The sequence below is a fragment of the Macaca nemestrina genome, chromosome 5, assembly GCF_043159975.1.
Source record: "Macaca nemestrina isolate mMacNem1 chromosome 5, mMacNem.hap1, whole genome shotgun sequence".
NCBI classification, from domain to species: Eukaryota; Metazoa; Chordata; class Mammalia; order Primates; family Cercopithecidae; genus Macaca; species Macaca nemestrina.
Window position 1 is genome coordinate 106,085,108 of NC_092129.1, and position 21,106 is coordinate 106,106,213.

The 21,106-nt window shown below is 40.7% G+C and overlaps 1 protein-coding gene across 8 annotated transcripts in view; it reads right to left on the bottom strand.

Moving 5' to 3' along the window:
- Nucleotides 1-17,213, bottom strand: part of LOC105495599 (branched chain keto acid dehydrogenase E1 subunit beta) — a 267,316-nt gene extending 250,103 nt beyond the window's left edge. For all 8 annotated transcript variants that reach the window (XM_071096811.1, XM_071096812.1, XM_071096814.1 and 5 more), the window contains exon 1: nt 16,996-17,213. In XM_071096811.1, the coding sequence (XP_070952912.1) occupies nt 16,996-17,191 (196 nt within the window). In that variant the 5' untranslated portion in view covers nt 17,192-17,213. The remainder of the gene's footprint in view (nt 1-16,995) is intronic.
- Between the last annotated feature and the right edge of the window lie 3,893 nt (nt 17,214-21,106).

Genomic DNA, 21,106 nt, shown 5'->3' on the forward strand with positions numbered 1-21,106 from the left:
TACACCTAACATCACAAATAAAAGAACTAGAGAAGCAAGAGCAAACACATTCAAAAGCTAGCAGAAGGCAAGAAATAACTAAGATCAGAGGAGAACTGAAGAAGATAGAGACACAAAAAACCCTTCAAAAAAATCAGTGAATCCAAGAGCTGGTTTTTTGAAACGATCAACAAAATTGATAGACCACTAGCAAGACTAATAAAGAAGAAAAGAGAGAAGAATCAAATAGACACAATAAAAAATGATAAAGGGGATATCACCACTGATCCCACAGAAATACAAACTACCATCAGAGAATACTATAAACACCTCCATGCACACAAACTAGAAAATCTAAAATAAATGGATAAATTCCTGGACATGTACACCCTCCCAAGACTAAACCAGGAAGAAGTTTAATCTTTGAATAGACCAATAACAGGCTCTGAAATTGAGGCAATAATTTATAGCCTACCAACCAAAAAAAGTCCCGGACCAGACGGATTCACAGCCAAATTCTATCAGAGATACAAAGAAGAGCTGGTACCATTCCTTCCTCTTGAGGGAAGTCAGGGACCCTGAGCAGAGGGTCCAGCTGAAGTCACGGCAGAGGAACATAAATTTTGAAAATTTCATGGACATTTAACAGTTCCCAAATAATACTTTCATAATTTCTTATGCCTGTTTTACTTTAATCTCTTAATCCTGTTATCTTCATAAGCTTAGGATGTATGTCACCTCAGGACCACTGTGATAATTGTGTTAACTGTACTAACTGATTGTAAAACATGTGTGTTTGAACCATATGAAATAGTGCACCTTGAAAAATAACAGAATAACAGTGATTTTTAGGGAACAAGGGAAGACAACCATAAGGTCTAACTGCCTGTGGGGTCGGGCAAAAAGAGCCATATTTCTCTTCTTGCAGAGAGCCTATGGACATGTTAGTAGGAGAGATATTGCTAAATTCTTTTCCTAGCAAGGAATATTAATATCAATAACCTGGGAAAGGAATGCATTCTTGGGGGGAGGTCTATAAATGGCAGCTCTGGAAGTGTCTGTCTGATGCAGTTGAGATAAGAATTGAGATATGCCCTGGTCTCCTGCAGTACCCTCAGGCTTATTAGAGTGGGGAAAACTCCGCCCTGGCAAATTTGTGGTCAGACCGGTTCTCTGCTCTCAAACCCTGTTTTCTGTTGTATAACATGTTTATCAAGAAAATATGTGCACAGTTAAACACAGTTCCTTATCAGTAGTTATGTTTTGCTTTTTGTCCTGTTCCCTCAGAGCCATGCGATCATTGTTCTGCTTTTTGCCCTTTGAAGCATGTAATCTTTGTACCAACTCCCTGTTTTACACCTCCTCCCCTTTTGAAACCCTTAATAAAAAACTTGCTGGTTTGAGCCTCAGGTGGGCATCACGGTCCTACTGATATGGGGGTTATGTGATGTCACCCCTGGCGGCCCAGCTGTAAAATTCCTCTCTTTGTACTCTTTCTCTTTATTTCTCAGTCAGTCAACACTTATGGAAAATAGAAAGAACCTACTTTGAAATATTGGGGGCGGGTTCCCCCAATACCTTCTGGAACTATTCCAATCAATAGAAAAAGAAGGAATCCTCCCTAATTCATTTTATGAGGCTAACATCATCCTGATACCAAAGCCTGGCAGAGACACAACAAAAAAAGAGAATTTTAGACCAATATCCCTCATGAACATCGATGCAAAAATCCTCAGTAAAATACTGGCAAACCAAATCCAGCAGCACATCAAAAAGCTTATCCACCATGATCAAGTTGGCTTCATCCCTGGGATGCAAGGCTGGTTCAACATATGCAAATCAATAAATGTAATCTATCACATACACAGAACTAATGACAGAAACCACATGATTATCTCAATAGATGCAGAAAAGGCCTTCAACAAAATTCAACAGCCCTTCATGCTAAACACTCTCAATAAACTAGGTATCGATGGAACGTATCTCAAAATAATAAGAGCTATTTATGACAAACCCACAGTCAGTATCATACTGAATGGGAAAAAAAACTGGAAGCATTCTCTTTGAAAACTGGCACAAGACAAGGATGCCCTTTCTCACCACTACTCTTCCAACATAGTGTTGGAAGTTCTGGCCAGGGCAATCAGGCAAGAGAAAGAAATAAAGGGTATTCAATTAGGAAATGAGGAAGTCGAATTGTCCCTGTTTGCAGATGGCATGATTGTATATTTAGAAAACCTCATCGTCTCAGCCCAAAAGCTCCTTAAGCTGATAAGCAACTTCAGCAAAGTCTCAGGATACAAAATAAATGTGCAAAAATCACAAGCATTCCTCTACACCAATAAGAGACAAACAGAGAGCCAAATCATGAGTGAACTCCCATTCACAATTGCTACAAAGAGAATAAAATACCTAGGAATCCAACTTACAAGGGATGTAAAGGACCTCTTCAAGGAGAACTACAAAACACTGCTCAACGAAATAAAAGAGGACACAAACAAATGGAAGAATATTCCATGCTCATTGATAGGAAGAATCAATTATCATGAAAATGGCCATACTGCCCAAGGTAACTTACAGATTCAGTGCCATCCCCATCAAGCTACCAATGACTTTCTTCACAGAATTGGAAAAAACTACTTTAAAGTTCATATAGAACAAAAAAGAGCTCACATAGCCAAGATAACCCTAAACAAAAAGAACAAAGCTAAAGCTATCATGCTACATGACTTCAAACTATACTATAAGGCTACAGTAACGAAAACAGCATGGTACTGGTACCAAAACAGAGATTATAAACCAATGGAACAGAACAGAGCACTCAGAAATAACACCACACATCTACAACCATCTGATCTTTGATAAACCTGACAAAAACAAGAAATGGGGAAAGGATTCCCTATTTAATAAATGGTGCAGGGAAAACTAGCTGGCCAGGTGTGGAAAGCTGAAACTGGATCCCTTCCTTACACCTTGTACAAAAATTAACTCAAGACGGATTAAAGACTTAAATGTTAGACTTAAAATCATAAAAACCCTAGAAGAAAACCTAGGCAATACCATTCAGGACATAGGTATCGGCAAGGACTTCATGACTAAAACATCAAAAGCAATGGCAACAAAAGCCAAAATAGACAAATGGGATCTACTTAAACTGAAGAGCTTCTTCATGGCAAAAGAAACTACCATCAGAGTGAACAGGCAACCTACAGAATGGGAGAAAATTTTTGCAATTTACCTATCTGACAAAGGGCTAATATCCAGAATCTACGAAGAACTCGAACAAATTTACAAGAAAAAAACAACCCTATCAAAACTTGGGCAAAGAATATGAACAGACATTTATCAAAAGAAGACATCTGTGCAGCCAACAGAGACATGAAAAAATGCTCATCATCACTGGTCATCAGAGAAATGCAAATCAAAACCACAATGAGATACCATCTCACGCCAGTTAGAATGGTGATCATTAAAAAGTCAGGAAACAACAGATGCTGGAGAGGAAGAGGAGAAATAGGAACACTTTTACACTGTTGGCGTGAGTGTAAATTGGTGCAACCATTGTGGAAGACAGTGTGGAAATTCCTTAAGGATCTAGAACTAGAATTACCATTTGACCCATCAATCACATTACTGGGTATATATCCAAAGAATTATAAATCATGCTACTATAAAGACGCATGCACACATACATTTACTGTGGCACTATTCACAACAGCAAAGACTTGGAACCAACCCAAATGTCTATCAATGATAGACTGGATTAAGAAAATGTGGCACAGATATACCATGGAATACTATGCAGCCATGAAAAAGGATGCATTCATGTCCTTTGCAGGGGACATGGATGAAGCTGGAAACCATCATTCTCAGCAAACGCTCACAAGGACAGAAAACCAAACACTGCATTTTCTCACTCATAAGTGGGAACTGAACAGTGAGATCACTTGGACACAGGGCGGGGAACATCACACACCAGGGCCTGTCGGGGATTGGGGGCCTGGGGCAGGAATAGTATTAGGAGAAATACCTAATGTAAATGATGAGTCGATGGGTGCAGCAAACCAACATGGCACATACCTATGTATCAAACCTGCACATTGTGCACAGGTACCCCAAAACTTAAAGTATAATTTTTACAAATTGGAAAAAAAAGATTAACATTGTTTTCAAGCCTGCTAATATATCAATTCTGTGGCTCACAGATCAAGGAGTCATTTCTACTTTCAAATCTCATTATTTAAGAAATACATTTTGTAAGGCTATATCTGCCATAAACAATGACTCCTCTGATGTTCTGGGCAAGTAAACTGAAAATCTTCTGGGAAGGACTGACTATTCTAGATGCCATTTAAAATGTTCACAGTTCATCAAATTTCAAAATGTCAACATTGGCCAGGCGTGGTGGCTCACACTTGAAATCCCAGCACTTTGTGAGGCCAAGCGGGGGCGGATCACTTGAGACCAGAAGTTCGAGACCAGCCTGGCCAACATAGTGAAACCCCATCCTCTACCAAAAATATAAAAAATTAGCCCAGTGTGGTGGTGCACACCTGTAATCCCAGTTACTCAGGAGGCTGAGGCACAAGAATCGCTTGAACCCAGGAGGTGGAGGTTGCAGTGAGCCAAGATTATGCCACTGCACTCCAGCCTGGGTAATAGAGTGAGACTCTGTCTCAAAAAATAGTAAAAAATAAGTCAACATTTATAGGAGCTTGAAATAAATTGATTCCAATTCTCATGGATTACTTCATTCATTCATTCATTCATTTTATTTTATTTATTTATTTTTTCTTTTGCAATCTCCACCTCCCGGGTTCAACCAATTATCATGCCACTGCCACCCCAGGGATTACAGACTGCTAATTTTTTTGTATGTTTCGTAGAGCCCAATTCTCGCCATGTTGCCCAGACTGGTCTCAAATTCCTGAGCTCAGATTATCTGCCAGCCTTGGCCTCCCAAAGTGGTAGGATTACAGGCATAAGCCACCATGCCCAGCCTCATGGATGACTTTGAGGGATTCAAAACTTCAGAGGAGAATGTAATTGCAGACATGGTAGAAATGGCAAGAGAACTAGAAGTACAGCCTGAAGATGTGACTGAATTGCTACAGTCTCACGATAAAACTTTAATGGATGAGGAGTTGCTCTTTACGGATGCAACCTGAAGAACTCAAAGAAAGTGGAGTCTTGAGATGGAATCTATTACTTTCTATGAATTCAAAAAAAGTGGATCCTTGAGATGAAATCTATTACTGATGAAGATGCCATGAACACTGTTGAAATGACAACAAAGGACTTCGAATATTACATAAATTTAGCTGATAAAGAAGTGGCAGGGTTTGGGAGAATTGATTTCAATTCTGAAAAAAGTTCTACTGTGGTAAAATGCTATCAAACAGCATCACATGTTACAGAGAAATCTGCCATGAAAGGAAGATTCTATCAATGCAGCAAACTTCATTGTTGTCTTTTTTTTTTTTTAATTGAAGTTGCCACAGCCACCACAACCTTCAGCAACCACTGCCCTGATCAGTCAGTAGCTATCAGCATCAAGGCAACACCCTCCACCAGCAAAAAGATTATGACTTGCCAAAGTTTCAGATGATAGTTGGCAATTTTTATCGATAAAGTATTTCTTAATTAAAGTATGTACATTGATCTTTTAGATATAATGCTATTGCACACTTACTAGACTACAGTACAATGTAAACATGTTTATATGTACTGGGAAACCAATATATTTGTGTGACTCACTTTACTGTAATATTCACTATATTGCAATATTCATTTTATTGTAGTGGTCTGGACCCAAACCCACAATATGTCCAAGGTATGCCTGTACTTTCCTTAAATCCTTCTTGATTTTATAAATGTTCTTCAAGTATTTATTAGTGCCCAGCTTCAGAAGATAATCGTTTTGGGTAAATATTTTTCCCAATCACAGTGACATTCCCACTTACTCTCCTGCTGCATACATTTCATAAAGTAAGATCTTGACTTGTCTATGAGGATTTCCATAGCTAAGAACCTAGCCAGAAGAAAAATGTGCTGAGACCACCTGGGTCGGGGAGACCCTAACCCAGCACAGCAAGAGGAATTAAAGACACACACACAGAAATATAGAGGTGTGGAGTGGGAAATCAGGGGTCTCACAGCCTTCAGAGCTGAGAGCCTCGAACAGAGTTTTACCCACATATTTACTGACAGCAAGCCAGTGATAAGCTTTGTTTCTATAGATTATAGATTAACTAAAAGTATTCCCTACAGGAAACAAAGGCATAGGCTCTGGCTAGTTATCTGCAGCAGGAGCATGCCCTTAAGGCACAGATCGCTCATGCTATTGTTTGTGGTTTAAGAACACATTTAAGCAGTTTTCAGCCCTGAGTGGGCCAGGTGTTCCCTGCCCTGATTCTGGTAAACCCACAACCTTCCAGCATAGGCATCATGCCATCACAAACATGTCACAGTGCTGCAAAGATTTTGTTTATGGCTGGTTTGGGGGCCAGTTTATGGCCAGATTTGGGGGCCTACTCCAACAAACTGTCTAAATATCCAAGTTGCTATTTATTTCAAGTCTGCTGACCATTCAGATTAATACTGAATGGCATGACATCTTATTGCACTCACGCTTAGCAAGTTATTAGTAGGGAGGAAGCAAAGACTTTAATAATAAAAATCATACAGAGTAAACATTTAAATTATTGCTTGATAACCACAAAGAATCTATTCGTCTTGTATAAAATAATTTACCAATAAGGGTATTTAAAGGTAATTATTTCCATGTGAATACCTAAGCTTTCACTCCTAAATAGTTTTTCAAATAGATTCAAAATTTTAGGGTTTTGGATTAATTGCTATTCTACCAGATACTTTTCTAAGTTTTAAATGACAAATTTTAATGGAGCAACATTTACTTTTCGGTTTAAAGATACAGCATGATTTGTGGACAAGGCAAGAAGAAATCACAAGTTATTCACAGGTAAGATTTTTTAAATATGTATTTTCCTTAGAGTTATTTATTCTCCTAGAGGTTACATCAAAGACTACTGATAGACTATGCTTATGTCTGCCATAGTAAGATAAACCCACTTACAGTATGTGCTAACCAAAGCTGTACTACTGGTAAGACTGTTAAAAAATAATCGATATACATCGCTAAACATTTATTAAGCACAGCTACCAAATTATGCAATCACACAGTATTAATACATGACTGCTACATTTTAAAACCAGACTGGTAATTCTTTTTCAACATAAAAAGGTATAGCAAAACAAACAACAAAATACAGCAGCACACTTTCTCCTAAATCAAGGATGCAAGTTAATGGTTGCCCATTGTTAAAACAGGGCTCTGTGGCTGGCATCGAGTTGTTTACTTGAAATTGTACTAGGTAAAGAATCATGAATATGCAGGTCATCAGCATTGCTGAAAAAATAAGGTGACATATAGGCAGAATGTAAAGATCATAATGGAACATAAGCTCCAAGAGGACTGGTATCCTTAAATGCTTTTGATCAGAGCTGTGTCTTCAGTGCTCAAACAGGGCCTGACATGTAATAGGTGCTAAGTAAATATTAGTTGAATGAATGAACGAATGAACACATGCAAACACTGTTTCAATAAAGGTTTAAAGAAACTAAAAGAAAAATGTTAACCAGCAACTTAAAGAGAAAGAAATGTGTAAGCAAAAAGACCTACCAATATCACATTCAAAGACAAACTGCAGAAAAAGGGGGGCAAATGAGAGGTGTTATTGCATCAACAGTCTGATGGAGTAGGTCTTTAACAGCTATGCAGTATGCAGTAGCCTAAAAGGGAGAGAGAAGCCTCTCACAGGGATAGAGCATCTGAGGAAAAGGGCAAATGTCAGCAATCTCCAGAAATAAATAGGCCAAGAGCAGAGCATATGGTCAGTGAGTGTATTTATAGCTTACATCCAAACACATAAAAATATACAGCTATGATACAGAAAATTAGAGACTACTTGCAGAAAGTGAAGGTTGTGCCAATACGTTCAGCACTGGCTTTCCACTGTGCTGCCTAGTTATTGATATAGACCTGTGTGTTACAGCACATCCTTATCATACTCCTCTTAGAAACCCCAGCATTGGGAGGCCGAGGCGGGTGGACCGCGAGGTCATGAGATTGAGACCATCCTTGCTAACATGGTGAAACCCCATCCCTACTAAAAATACAAAAAATTAGCCAGGCGTGGTGGCAGGCACTTGTAGTTCCAGCTACTTGGGAGGCTGAGGCAGGAGTATGGTGAGAACCTGAGAGGCAGAGCTTACAGTGAGCCAAGATCATGCCGCTGCACTCCAGCCTGGGCAACAGATTGAGACTCCGTCTCAAAAAAATAAAAAGAAAGAAAGAAACCCCAGCATTTATCACATCGCCTGACACACAAGTGACAATCAGTATATGCCTACTGAAGCATGATGAATAATGTCAACGAAACAATCTGGCACTAATTCACATCATGAAATAACAGGACACATAAGAAACTACCTGTTTTCCCCAACAAAACCTCTATCCTCCCTCCAGATACGCTATTCTCCAGGAATCCCCTTCTATCGGCCAAGCATGTACCTCTATCTTATTCTAAACTCTACTGAAGAGTTAGCCAGCATCTACTTCATAAAATAACATTGACGGAGAATCCAAATGTCAGGGACAGAACATTTTGTATTAAAATGTAAATGGGCCAGGCACAGTAGTGCATGACTATAGTCCCAACTACTCAGGAGGTTGAGGCAGAAGGATCACTTGAGCCCAGGAGAGTTCAGGGTTGTAGTACATGATGATCGTGGCTGTGAATAGCCACTGCACTTCAGCCTGGGCAACATAGCAAGACCCCTTCTCTTAAAAATAAATGAAGTGAAAGATCCATAAATGCAATTGCCTTTGTAAGGTGCCAGTGTATATCACATATCCATGATAAGAAAGGAAGTAAATGGTATTGGCAGAGGATGATGAAGGGTCAACTAACGACAACAAAAGTGAGAGGAACAGAGGTGTAAAGTTGAAGAGACTGTGTCTAGAGTCCCTGGGTTGCCCCATCTCAGGGCACCTGGTAACTTCTGCCAAGAAACAATGGTGCTTCCCTTCCTTTAAGCTGGCTCCTCTACTCAATCTCTAAGTGGTTTTAAAACCCCTTTATATGTTGGTGACTGCCAAATTATCTCCAACCCAGCGAGGCCTCTCCTCTGAACTCCTGACTTTTATATCCAACAGTCAACAGTTCTCCACTTGAGTTTCTTGAGCTTTTCAGCAAGCACAAAACTGAACTCTTGTGTTGGCTCCCAAAACTAATCTTTTCCACCTTAGCAAACAGCACTACCCTCCATCCAGGTTCCCGATCCACAAACCAATAAGGTATCTTCAATGTCTTCCTTTTATTCATCCTTCACTTCCAACCTATCAAATCCTCCTTCCAAAATATAGCTTAAATCTAGCAGCACTAGCCAGGCATGGTGGCTCATGCCTTTTATCCCAGCAGTTTGGGAGGTCAGAGCAAGAGGCCTGCTTGAGCCCAGGAGTTCAAGACCAGCCTGGGCAACATGGTGAAACCCCATCTCTACAAAAACTACAAAAAATTAGCCAGGCATGGTGGTGCATGCCTGTAGTCCCAGCTACCCTGGAGGCTGAGTATGAGGATCACCTGAGCCTGGAAAGTAGAGGCTGCAATGAGCCATGATTGATCCACTGCACTCCAGCCTAGACAACAGAGTGAGACCCTGTATTAAAAAAAATTTTAAAATAACAAGCACTACTACCATATTCTATTCCAGAGCTTGCCATTTATTTCCTTTGAGGCAGAATAGGGTCTGGAGGCAGGGAACCTAAGGCCAACTCATGCTAACTTCCTAGAACTAAATCAAAAGGAAAACCCCAACTTTCCATGCCCAAGTAACAAAAGGACCAGAGGCTACTCCCTCTGCAATCTTCCTGTCCCTTTTCTGCGTGGCAGATGAAAAATTTCAAAGTACCTTTGATTGATCCCCTCCCACAACCAATCAGGCTAGTCATGGGCCAAGTCTTTATTTGCATAGGAGTATAACTTTGTAACTTCACTTCAGACTCTGATAGGTTGCTTTCTGTGACCAGTTAGGCATTTGCATAGGGTGTAACTTTGTAACTTCACTTCAGCTTCTGATTGGTTGCAGAAAGTGACCAATCCCGGAAAATTCTGTAACCTGCACTCTTCAGCCACTTGCTCCAGCTGGCTCCCACCCTGTGGAGTGTACTTTTCATTTTCAATAAATCTCTGCTTTTGTTGCTTCATTTTTACCTTGCTTTCTTTGTGCCTTTGTCCAATTCTTTGTTCAAAATGCCAAGAACCTGGACATCCTCCACCAGTAATGTATTTTGGTAAGCCAGCCAGGAGGTAACCCCAAAACTGGAGATTTATTTTTCTTTTACTTTTCCTCTCTGCTCCATACAGGGAAATGCTTTTTTCTCTCCTTTCCCTTTCCAACTTGGGCCCTTCAGTGGACAGTGCCTAAGCACAGAGGCAACTGCAGGTTTCTGGCCGGCCACTCTCCAGTGAAACCGAGAGTTTTCTCTGTGGAAGCACCTAAGCACCACCACTCAGTTTGGGTGAGAGGCCTGAGTCCTTTTCTTTTTTTCTTTTTCAGTCTTTCAGTGGCCATTTCCTAGTAGCTCCTTGATAATTGTGGGCAACTGGCCATGGCCACTTTCCAGTGTTACCTGAAGGCCAAGGGGGATAGCTGCCCATACCAGGAGGGGGAAGGGGAGGACTCTTTTCTATCTTTTCCGGCTGTAGTCCCTGATCCTTACATGTGTTGCAATTGGCCACGGCAGCTCATCCAGTATGAATTCACACATGTTTCAGGTGACTTAAACTTTGTTTTCTTATGCTAAATTCTCCCACAGGGTTCTTATGCCAAATTATCCTAGAGTTAACCAGTAATGGCAAACATTAATGTCTCTTAGGAGTCTTGACCTTTCTCCTAGTCTATCTATTTGACTTGCTAAGGACAAAAGAAATGCACCCGGCCTCCGGTTCCTATCATTAAAGTTCATGGCTATCACTCTAGTGGAATGGGAAGCATGGGAAAGCATGGCCTTATCAAATTATAAGTATGCTACAAGTTGAGGCTTTCAACAAGGTTTGATAAAACAAAGTTCATAGTAGGCCATCACCTCTGGAGGGAAAACATACAAAGCAGCACCTATGCCCAACTAAAGTCAGAGACGTCTGACACTCTAAGATTGGACCCCAAAGGGGAACACCCCGGGGGATCCAACTCCAGACCTGAACCTCTCCAAATAGGACACCCTCAGCAGAGGTTCTGAGGTCTAGTACAAAGGCCTCCTTGGAATTTTCTCTAGCAGGTGACAATGGGACAGTTTGGACACTCTTGGGGCTTGTTTGTTGCTGCAGCAGTTGGACTGTGCTCTGGTCATTGTGTGTGTTTGATATAGTCATGGGAAATAAGGATTCCGTAAACTTGATACTCTCTTGCAATACTGTTTGGCCCAGTACTGCTTGGAGTTCTGGAGTTTGCTGTTGAATGGGAAGGTGGGATGGAGATGCATGTATCCAGGCTTTTGTGCTGCTGTTCTAAGTCCGGTCGGCCTAGTTAGCATGTGATGTTCTCTTTTGGTGCTGTTTGGCCCCAGTGTTTAGAGTCTGGGGAGGTTTGGCCTTTAAAAATCAAACTACCAAGGAAACTGCTTGACCTGAAATTTTGGTTCACAGCCTTCAGTGGATTACCCATTGGGTCAAACAGTAAAACCAGTGGGCTTATATTGCTATCTCATGGCTAGAGTTCCAAGGTAAAAGCTATTGGATCTTCATTTGTGTTTGTGTATACATGTCTAGATGTGTTTATTTGTATGTACACTTATTGTTATATGTTGTGTCTATTACTGGCTTATTATTATTATTGGCTTATAATTAAGGAGCACTCATAAATTAAGTAAATAAGTTTAAGCAATTTTCAAGTTCACATGACTTAAGTATAACTTTACTAAACAAGCTGGCACTGGAGTATTTACTGGTCATGTGCCTAGAGTGAATTTCTTCATTGCACAGTATAAATGGTGATACTGGTGGAATTAAGGATATTGAGTTGTGTATCAGGAATAAAATATTCATTATGTGGATTTCGGGGGGGCTCTGGGTAACACTGTAGCCCCCAGGTAGACTAAGTAGCAAAAATTTAGGGATGGTTTCCTGTTTATTTGTTTTTGCTTCTAATTTTCATTTGTTTGCTATTTGTTCTCCTTTGGGTTTTACTTGTGTATGCATATATATAAAACCATATATAGAACTATAGATATTTTTTAGTTTCTAGTGGAAGGCTTTTATTTGGTTCTGAGAATAGTTATTTTGTTTCCTGTGAATTTCTAGCAAGCCATCATGTGTTCTATTTATCTGGAATTCCTAGGCTACCTATTTCAGGCCTGCAGGAATTGATGGAGAACACCAGCCATTTGGAATTTGGTTGATTTGGCTTGCCTATGATAATCTGGACAGCAAAGGCTTGTGCTTCAAATGCAAGAAAATCGAGAATTGGACAAAGGACTGTATTAAGCCCCTGCCAGTACCCTGCCAAAAATGTGAGGGCATCAGTTACGACCCCTGGCGTTGGAAGATTGACTGGCCCTGCTCCCACCAAGGGGTTCAATAAGGCAAAACTCTAGCAGTGCAAAAAGAGAAATCAGATGAAGACGGAAGCGGCCCAGGGTCTTCCTCACTGCCCCTGTTCAGGAACATCATAATTACTACTGAGGAGCCCCCAGGTAACTCTGGATGTCATGGGCACCCAAATTCAGTTTCTTTTCAATACAAATTCAGTTTCTTTCCTTACTGCTTATGTAGAAAAACTTTCCTCCCAGTCCACGACCATTATGGGAATGGAAGGAAAGCCACAAATAAGATCCTTTACTCCTCCTTTGATTTGTCAATTTGAGAAACAAATCTTCCAACAGGAATTTCTAGTAGTACCAAGCTGCCCAGTCCCCCTGTTGGAAAGAGATATTATGGTTAAAATAGGGGCACTACTACAATTTAAGCATCATCTGGTGAAATTGCTAATAGTCAAAAATACAGAAACTGTCCCAGATCACATTAATAAGCAGGTTAACACACTGGCATGGTATACTGGAAAACCAGGGAAGGCTAAAACAGCAGTGCCAGTCAAAATACAGCTTAAAGACCCCTAGCTATTTATAATCGAAAACAATACCCAATTAAGCTGGAAGCAAGAAAAGGCCAAGCATCCACAGCTGAGGTATTACTTACCCATGGGCTCTTAAGACCCACTGGTGGGTCCACCCATTAGTGGTAGATCCATATACCCTCCTGGCTCAGGTGCCAAGGGATGCTAAATGGTTCTCAGTCCTAGACCTAAAAGATGCTTCCTTTTCCATTCCTCTGGCCCCAGAATCCCAATACCTTTTTACCTTTGAATGGGAAAATCCTAATACCAGAGAAAAAAAAATTCACTTGGACAGTTCTCCTTCAGGGTTTTCAGGATAGCCCCCATTGCTTTGCCTGGGCCTTAGAGAGGGATCTGAGGGGTCTGCAATTAAGAAATGGGAGTATACTCCAGTATATGGATGACCTTCTTATGTGTAGCTCAACCCTGGATGAAAATACCACAAAAAATTTGAATTTCCTGGCAGACAGGGGATACAAGGTGTCCAAAAAGAAGGTTCAGATTACCCTCTGACAGGTCCATGATCACATCCTTAACAGCTAGCAGAGAGTCTGGCAACCAGGAGAAAATAAAAATGCATAGAATGACTGAATAAACAAACTCACATCCATACAATGCCCAAGAATCAGGGGCATGGAGAAGCCAAGATGAACTGTTCTCGGAGAACAACACAGTGTAATAAAGGGAGCAAACATGCCAGCATAAAGCAGCGTAAGTGTCACCAACTCAGAGTCTAATCTGACCACCTCCTGTTTCAGCAGTACCTTTTATATGTCAAAACAACCAAAATAAAAGAATGAAAAGTATTTGCAGTACACGTGAAAAGCAGAAAATTAGTATCTTCTTCAACATTTTTTAATAGACAAAAATCTTAGTATATAAGTAGTATGGAAGACTTTGGAGTCAGACACCTCAGGATGCAAACTCTGGCTCTGCTACTTACCAGACTCGGGCAAGTACCAACATTTCTGAGCCTCAATTTTCTCATCTTTAAAATGAGCATAATATTGTCTAGCTCACAAGGTTACTGTGAGGATTATAAACTGATGTCTAACACAACACCTGGAAAAGAGCAACTATGCAATAATGGTAGATAGTATTGATAGGAAAAATACTGAGTATACTTTTAAAAATATGTAAACACATCTAATACTCAATTCTTAAGTAAAAATAAATCACGTTAACAAAAACATGGGAAAATATTCCTCAACGGAAATGAAACAAAAATTAAAACAAAGTACAGGTAGCACAAAATATCCAAAAGTGTACATGAACACACCTAATTTTAGCATTAATATCCAATACTCACACTATTATACATGTTATGGGGTATGAACTAGTGTATAAATTTGAACTATGCACTTAAAATCCACTAAAGCATTCAGGACTCTATCCTAAAGAAATCATCTCAGATACATAAAACCCATACGCATTAAATGCTTATATCTGCATTATTTATAAAACTGCAAAACTTTAGCAACAAAAACATAATGGTAATTAAAGGTTCCACTTATTGAGTGAATGCTTGATTCTCAGTTGTCAAACAGTGTTAAGTATATTATAGACATTGTTTTATGTAGCTCTCAGAACAACCTTCTGAAGTAGGTATTATTATTAACCCCTTACATATAAAGAAACTGAGGCTTATAGAAGATAAGTGATAACTCCAAAGTTATAGATAGCCAAGACAAGATCAACTTTAGGACAATCTGATTCCGAAGTCAAGAATTTAACTTGTAAAAGACTTGTAGCATCTCTACTCCATGGAACATTTCTTCTAAATTCTCAAGAAGGTTATAAAAACTCCAGAGAATGATAGGATTATCCTTCTGACTAAATAAGTTGTATTTGTATTAAAACTAAAAGTACGGAAAATACTAAACTAAAAGGAAATACCTGTAAGGATACACCCAAAATGTTAGTAGTGGGTGGCGATTTTTGTTTGGTTGGTTGGTTTTTGGGGTTTTCTTGAGACGGAGTCTTGCTCTGTCGCCAGTTTGGAGTGCAGTGGCACGATATCAGCTCACTGCAACCTCCGCCTCCCGGGTTCAAGTGATTCTCCTCCTTCAGCCTCCCAAGTAGCTGGGACTACAGGCGTGCGCTGTCACGCCCAGCTAATTTTTTTATCTTTAGTAGAGGCAGGGTTTCACCACGTTGGCCAGGATGGCTTCGATCTCTTGACCTGGTGATCCACCCACCTCGGCCTCCCAAAGTGCTGGGATTACAGACGTGAGCCACTGCGCCCAGCAGATTTTTTTTTTTTTTTTTTTTTTTTACTTTTTCTCCATTATCCAAATTCCTGTAATATGTTTGTATTATTTTTAAAATAAGAACAAGTTTATATATATCATGATATATATCACAATAACATGATATCATTTTACTTAGATTTTAGTAAATTTACAACTATGGAAAGGTGGATTATTCTTTGCTTTCAAGACAGAATTGAGAGCTCATCTTGGTGGTGGAAAAAAAAAAAACCTACTATTAACCTTTATGGTACCTACTGTTTCACAATACTGGGACACCCTCCTAGTAAATTATATCTACATGCATCTTAGTACATTGTTTAGAATGGAAGCTCTGGAATCTGATCAATTAGATTCCAAAGCTGGAGCTCTGGAGCTACCACTAATTTATCCGTGTAATCTTGGACAAACTGTCTCAAGACTTCCATTAATCTAACTGCAAAATGGGAATAAAAACTTTACCAACCTTTTAAGGTTGTCCTAACCCTTAAATGAGAGGATGAAACATACACACAGTGCCTGACCCTGGTAAGCACTCAATAAATGTTCATTCTTATCCACAAGAAAAGACACACTTCCAAAAATGTCAGCTCTAGCATGCACGTGAGAAGTTATTAGACAAGGAAGCAATACATGTTTACCTAGTTTCCTGATATTCTGATGAGAGACACTGGATCTGATATTCTGATAAGAGACATTACATGAAACTTGCAGAAATGGTAAAAATCATGCAATAGTCATACTATGAGGAGTTTGCTACATACCCTTCCTATGGCTTCCTCCTCCTATCACCTTCACCTCCTTGGCTAAGTGGAAGCATAGCCCAGGACAAGCTCAGTACTAAGCTTAAGTAGAAAGTCTGGATCTCTAGGAAGAACCTGTTCTGTGACCTTGGGAAAATCAATTCAATTACTTAGTCCCCTGGTTTCTTCTTACCTGCAGAAATTCTATAGGTAAGAAGAAACCAAGGGATATATATATATGTATTTCTCTAGGTAAGAAGAAACCAAGGGACATACACACACACACACACACACACACACACACACACACACATTTCTGTAGGTAAGAAGAAACCAAGGAACTGAGTAACAGAATTGATTTTATATATATATATATATATATATATATATATATATATATATATATATATTTTTTTTTTTTTTTTTTTTTTTTTTTTTAATGTCTCTACCTAAGCTAGTGACCCAGTCCCGGGCAGGCTGGAACAACACCTAAGGTCTAGGTTGAGAAAGTAAGGATGGAGGAGAGAGAAAGGGGGGGCGTTCCCTGGGCACCACCCCTCCACCCTCAGGCCCTTCCAGGTGGCAGTATGCCCTCTCACCCATCACAAAGGTGCGAGGGAGGGGGGACTGCGTCTCTGGGGCGGACGCTCACAAAAATAGAGCAAGAAGTGAATCACAGTTAGACCCTGGGGCAAGGAGGTTCCAGAGGGTAAGGCAGTTAATAAGCTAGGATGCAGGGATTGCAGCCTGCCGGCCCCTGCCCCTCGCGGGCGCCTGCGAGCCTGGGAGTCCGGGCTACAGCGGGACCGAGTGGGCAGTCCCTGGCTCACCGTACTCTCGGGGCTCCGGATCTGGCTGGAAAGTAAAATGAGCCACCTGCCGCCTCTGGGCCGCATCCTCGACAGTCGCGGAGGGGTGCAGAAATTCCCTCGCCAGCCCCACGCCACGGAACCGACGCCAGTGCCCCTCAGCCCCTGCCGCCCTAAGCCTGAGCAGCCAGCCTGCAGCCGCCGCCACAACCGCCATCCCCGCTCACCGCCAGGGTTCGCAGGCGATGCCGCACGCAGCTCGCGGGGAGGGCGGAGCACCCGAGGAGGCTTTCACAATGGTCGGGCCAGAGGGGCGGTCCCATGAAACGGACCAATCGGAACTGGAAATTTAGGGGCGGGGAAGGCGACGTGACGAGCTGACCGGCTCCTGCTCCTTGTGCGCATGCGGAAGACGGGAAGTGTGGGGCCGTGGGGGCGCCCATGAAATAGTTTCTGGGGCGGAGCCTCCCCGAGGTCCGTCCTGCGGCCCTCGGGTGAGTACCCGGGTCTGCGAAGCTCCACACAGTGCCTGGAGGCGATCTTTTGTGGTGTCATTTACAGGGCCATTTCCAATGTTTTTTTTCATTTTAACATCCATACTTTTTTTAATGTCACCCTTTTTTATCCTCTCCTGTCTCTATTATTGTGTGAAGGGTGAAAAGAGCTACTGATTGGCATTGGTTATTGGTTTTGACTGCTGTAGTCACTGCTCAAAGCCTCCGCTCCTTATTCACATCCTCCTTAAAATGCTTAATAAGCATATATCGATTTTTATTGATTTTGTTTTTCCGCATTTAAATGAGAGATGAAAGAGGTAAACTTAGATTTCGTCCTGCAAATCCACTGAATAGATTCAGATACATTTTGCCCAGAAGTAGCGAAAATTACCTGATTGGCTTAGTCTAAGCAGCTTAGAAACCTGGAGAATTTGAGTCACTAATTTTCACTTATAGTAATCAACTGTGTAAATTTGTTTTAATCTAAGTGTTTACCAGGATACATTCTCTGTCCATGAATTTACCAAAAAAAAAAAAAAAAAAAAACATGAAATATCATAAAATCAAATATGACAAGAGACAACAGTGACAGTGTGTCCATCAGATGAAAATGGAAGGGTGAGGAAGGATGGGCCCAAAACAGAATTTGAAGAAGAAAGGGGGAGAGAATGAAGCAGGAGTGGAAGAAAAGAACGTTCCTCTTCCATTATGCCTGGCCTCTCAACCCATCTTTGGTTTTGCATAGGGGCAAAGGAGGAGAAAGTAGAAATGGGGTGAAATGAAAGGCAGAGAGATGTGTTTTCTGACTGAGACTGAGAAACAGCAATTGAAAACTGCCAAAGGGAGAACCAGAATTATGTCTCCATTTTCCTACTCCCACGCTAAGTCCAAAAATTCAACATTGGGGAAATTTTTCATCTTGGCTTTTGTTGGTGTTCATTTCTGCTCTTTTAACAGTGTCGGGTAGAGTGTTTTGCATGTGCATGAAGGGTATTTTTGTTTTAATGAAGGAAAGGGGTAACAAAATGAAATTACCTTTACATAGTCAAATTTGGGTTTAAACTAAAGAGAGTAAAGAACAAGGATAAAAACGAATAGAGCTTTTTTTCTATTTGTTGATAATTTAGGGAGCTGGGGGTACTGAGATTACTTAGGTCGGGGAGAAAAAGGGAAAAATAATAACTGATGAGAATTTTATTGAACCTCTGCTATGTACAACCCAAAGACAAGCCACCATTGAGACAAATACGATCAAGGCATAGTTTTACTTCTAAAATGTTCAAGTTGGTAGAGAAAAGAGACAGATTAGACAACTACAATCCAATGTGATAGGGGTCCTAGAATAGTGCCAACAAAGTGAAACACAAAAAAAGCAATAAATTATTCTTTGAAAGTCAAGTGTTTCCAGATATAACTCTGAGCTAGACCTAAAAGATAACTAGAAGTTACCAGCCAGACTAGGGAGAAAAAGGCATTCCAAACTAAGAAGAAACTTGTACAAAGGCTGATAGGCACGAAGAGCCCAGTGCATTCCAGGAAGAGAAAGTAGCTTGGTGCTTCTAGATTCAGGGTATAGGGAATGAGACAGGGTTAACAGAAAAAGTAGGAAAAACAGATTAAAGGGAGATTTTGAAGGCCTTTGTATGCTGGTCTAAGAGGTTTGAAATTTCAACTACATGCAGCCAAGAACAACAAAGAGGGCACTTGCCAGATTCACCTGCTTTGCAAACTAATTTTTTTAATTTCCCCCATGTCTACCACACCATTTGCCTGGTAACCATGAAAATATCTATGTTGGCCCGGCGCGGTGGCTCAAGCCTGTAATCCCAGTACTTTGGGAGGCCGAGACGGGTGGATCACGAAGTCAGGAGATCGAGACCATCCTGGCTAACATGGTGAAACCCCGTCTCTACTAAAAATACAAAAAACTAGCCGGGCGTGGTGGCGGGCGCCTGTAGTCCCAGCTACTCGGAGGCTGAGGCAGGAGAATGGCGTAAACCCGGGAGGCGGAGCTTGCAGTGAGCCGAGATCGCGCCACTGCACTCCAGCCTGGGTGACACAGCGAGACTCCGTCTCAAAAAAAAAAAAAAAAAAAAGAAAATATCTATGTTATTAGAATGGGACTTTCCTCCGTTCCCCTAGCCCTGGCCACATTTACTCAATTTGAGAAACTGTCCTTTTCTGGGAATTTTGGAAGTGTATTTTAGAAACAAAGATCAGATTATCTTTAAATGCCACTAGGAACTGCAAAAAATGGGAGTTTTCAGTAATTTTGTGAACCAGAAAAGGTGAAGAGTGTGATTACATTTGAGTTCCTGATTCCATTTATTCCCAAGGCCTAACTGCTTTCTGGTCCTGGGATTCTATGAGACATCACCGTATCCTTAAAATGTATTCCACTCTTTGCTTAAGCTACTTCCAATTGCAGAACCCATGACTGTGGAGTTGGAATACAAAGCAAAGTTGCTGTTCACTCTTCAGAATGACTCTTGCATCACTTACTCTCACTAAGCTTCACTACCTGTGCAACTTGCACTTGTTTTGTCTCAGCTTGCTTTTAGACAACCATTTTATATGATAGTTTTGCAGATAGCAAGATGATAGTTTTGCAGTATTATATCTGGCGTCTGCCTCCATTCAAACTCAAACAGAGAGGTATTGTGGAGGCAGAAAGAAAAGAAATCAAATTCTTGCCTTTGAATTTTAAAATAGATTTTAAACTTGATAGCAGAGACAATAATTCGAGAGAAAAGTTTGAATTCTATAGAGTAGTTTCTGAGAATTAAACCTCAAAAACCTGAATGAGTTAAGACACAAAGATTAGTGCTGAAAGAAAAGATTGTAAATCACATACCAATGTAAAAGATGGTTTTTCTCACCTTCCATGGAGGTAGAGCCAAAGATTAGAAAGACCTGTAGGTATCCTTCTTTGTAGATGAACCTAGAAAAGTATCACTAAATCCTCAGGCTACCCAGCATGTCATGGCATTTGAAACAGCAGGATGTTTCTCCCATGTGGCCAGAAGAGATGCAGCCATGGCAGCAAGATCCAGGGAACTTGAGGAGACTCAGAAATCAGAATGATAAGGGACTTGTGTCTAGAATATACTTACTAAAACTCTTAAACTCAACAATAAAAAAGAAAAATTACCCAGTTGGAAAATGGACAAAGAATTCTCATTCATTGATGGCGGCAATGCAAAATGGTATAGCCATTTTGGAACACAGTTTAGTTTTTTATAAAACTAACATATTCTCACCATGTAATCCAGCAGTAGTGCTTCTTGGTGTTTACCCAAATAAGCTGAAAATGTATGTCCACATTAAAACCTGTGCAGAATATTTATAGCAGCTTTATTCATAATTGCCCAAGCTTGGAAGCAACCAAATAAACTTAATGGAATATTATTCAGCACTAAGAAGAAATATTAAGCTGGTCGTGGTGGCTCATGCCTGTAATCCCAGCACTTTGGGAGGCCGAGGCAGGTGGATCACCTGAGGTCAGGAATTTGAGACCAGCCTGGTCAACATGGTGAAACCCCGTCTCTACTAAAAATACAAAAATTAGCTGGGTGTGGTGATATGCACCTGTAGTCCCAGCTATTCAGGAGGCTGAGGCAGGAGAATTGCTTGAA